Here is a 2,500-nt window from a genome sequence, read left to right as displayed (position 1 = left end):
TCATTTTCCCCAGCAGCAATAGGTTAATATACTCTATTCATTTCAGCTATCCTATTTTATTTTCATGTATTTTCTTTCATTAGTTGAATGCATTGTATCTTTAGTAATAATAGTATTAAGAAAATACTAAAGGAAATTTACACAACTATACAAAAGGAATCTGCAAATATTCCATTTTCCTACAACTTAAGAAAGTTAAAATTAGGTAATCTGTGCAATAATTTCCCCCTCAACCGTCTTTGTCCCGAGAGACAGGAGGATTCTCAAAAAAAGTATTATATGAATGATCTAACATAATAAAATCCCAGTACTAGAAATTATCAATACCTATATAGATCATAAGATTATTAACCCAATAAAAATCATAATACACTTATGAGATTCTGAGTAAATATAAGGTATGGTAGACAGAGAGGCTTGCTGACTGAGAATGAGATTTCTCAAACAAAAATTTCTATTAAAAAGTAGCCTTAAGTTTGAGCCCATTGCAAGATAACAATGCATGTTTTTTAGTCATGACTACAATACTAACAGCTATCCACTGTTTATGAATCAAAAATTAAAAATCAGAATTCTGCGAGTAACTCGTTAAGCAACAATTCTGCGAAAGTGACAGTTTCCCTTCACCATTTGAGTATACGAGATGGAGGTTACGGCAGCCTGGAGTTACACTGCTACTGGGTTGGCTTAAGGTTGTGGGCCTTCCATAACTGTTCGCGGTAAACTTAAGGTCAATTTGGATAGAAGGCAGCCACTCTAATTGCATGGGGAATAATTCTGTTTTGTAACCTAATGTTAACGTCTTCTACAAATCCAAAATCTTAAAATAAGGTAAGACGTTTCATTCACCATTCCTCACCCTCGACATTCCTCTTTGGCCTTGGTCGCCTTGACATAGAGAAATGGAGAAAAAACATATTATCCCTAAAGGATATCAAAGTTCCCAGTTTTTCATGCAAACATTACCAGAAAAATGGGTTTTTGGGGTTATTGGAATGTAGATTGTACCAATTTGGATATTTGTAACCTCGATAATTTGGAGATTATGGGGGGGGGAGAATTAGTAAACACCTTCACACCGAATATCGGTAAACTTTTGCAATGTTTTGTCCAGCATGCACACATACCTGTGAACGACAAATGTCGAATTTCATCCCTTAAGGTAACACACCACACAAAAACCAAACAAAGCAAATGTACAAAAGAGAGAGAGAGAGAGAGAGAGAGAGAGAGAGAGAGAGAGAGAGAGAGAGAGAGAGAGAGAGAGAGAGAGAGAGAGAGAGAGAGAGAGAGAGAGAGAGAGAGAGAGAGAGAGAGAGAGACAGACAGACAGACAGACAGACAGACAGACAGACAGACAGACAGACAGACAGACAGACAGACAGACAGACAGACGCAAAAACCCTTTCCATTTCCTCACCCTCGGCCTTCCTCTTGACCTCGGTTGCCTGAGCCTGGTGGATCTCCTGCAGAAGGGCTGCCCTCTGCTCTTCTGTCAGCGAGGACACGAAATCGCCCACGGACTCTAGGGGCAGGATGATTCTTCCTCGCCTTCCTTCCGCCCTCGAATCGCTTTCCGAAGGAGAGGAAGAAAGAGGAAGAGGAGGAGGAGGTGGATGGATGGAAGAGGAGAGGCGCCCGCCGCCCTCTTCCTCGCTTCCTTCGACGGCCTCTACGGCCTTTTCCTTGATCCTCTCCGCATCTCCCAGCGTCCTAGATGTCCACAGGGTCCTTCGGGAGGAGCATGTCGCCCCTGTGTCCCTGCCGAGCACCAGGGAGCCCAGGCGAGCCCAGCAGGAGAGGGGCAGCGCGACCCTTGATCGTCCCAGCACCATTTGGTGGACGCCGCTGCAGCCGACGCAACACCTGGGCCCTCCCCGTCTCCCTCCCCTCCTCGGCTCCCTCGGCCCTCCCCTACTCGGCTCCCTCCCCCTCTCCCTCCTCTCCTCGGTCCCTGGGCCCTCCCTTCCCCGGCGCCCTGATCACTCCCCCTCGCCACCCCTCCTAGAGTCCATGGGTCCTCCCCTGTGCCCTCCCCTCCTCGGCTCCTCCCCTCGCCCCCTTCCCTGCGCCCCCTTCCAGGGCCAACCCCTCGCCCCTCCCCTACCTCGGCTCCCATGGCCCTCCCCCTACCCCTCCCTTGTTCCCGCACCCACGGACGTCCCTCCCTCTCCCCTTGCCCCCTTCCCCCCTGCCCCTGCACCTACGAACGTCCCTTCGTCCCCTCCTCCCCTGCCCCTGTACCCATGGACTTCCCTCCCTCTCCCCCTGTTTCCACATCTTGACCTTCCCTTCTCCCCTCTCCCCTCCCCCTTTCCCGAACCCACGGCCCTGCCCTAGCCCCCACCCCCCTCCGCCCCCGCACCCATGACTCACCCCGGCCCCCTCCCCCACCCTGCCAGCTTCTTAGTATTTCCTCGGTATCTTTCCTTTCCTATATTCTACCTGCGACCCCCTCCCCTCCCCCTCACCTCTTTCTCTCCATGTGTTCCTTCTGCTA

At 49.7% G+C, this 2,500-nt stretch overlaps 2 protein-coding genes across 3 annotated transcripts in view; both read right to left on the bottom strand.

Moving 5' to 3' along the window:
- LOC125042538 (transmembrane protein 65-like) overlaps positions 1–1,856 on the bottom strand; it is a 9,427-nt gene extending 7,571 nt beyond the window's left edge. For both annotated transcript variants that reach the window (XM_047638221.1, XM_047638230.1), the window contains exon 1: positions 1,421–1,856. In XM_047638221.1, the coding sequence (XP_047494177.1) occupies positions 1,421–1,835 (415 nt within the window). In that variant the 5' untranslated portion in view covers positions 1,836–1,856. The remainder of the gene's footprint in view (positions 1–1,420) is intronic.
- The window catches only part of LOC125042549 (basic proline-rich protein-like), a gene marked incomplete at its 5' end in the record, with an annotated part of 38,452 nt that overhangs the window by 12,267 nt on the left and 23,685 nt on the right, over positions 1–2,500 (bottom strand). The gene's annotated exons all lie outside the window — the stretch shown is intronic.

The sequence above is a fragment of the Penaeus chinensis genome, chromosome 3, assembly GCF_019202785.1.
Source record: "Penaeus chinensis breed Huanghai No. 1 chromosome 3, ASM1920278v2, whole genome shotgun sequence".
Taxonomy (NCBI): domain Eukaryota; kingdom Metazoa; phylum Arthropoda; class Malacostraca; order Decapoda; family Penaeidae; genus Penaeus; species Penaeus chinensis.
This window is presented reverse-complemented; position numbering and strand designations above follow the sequence as displayed.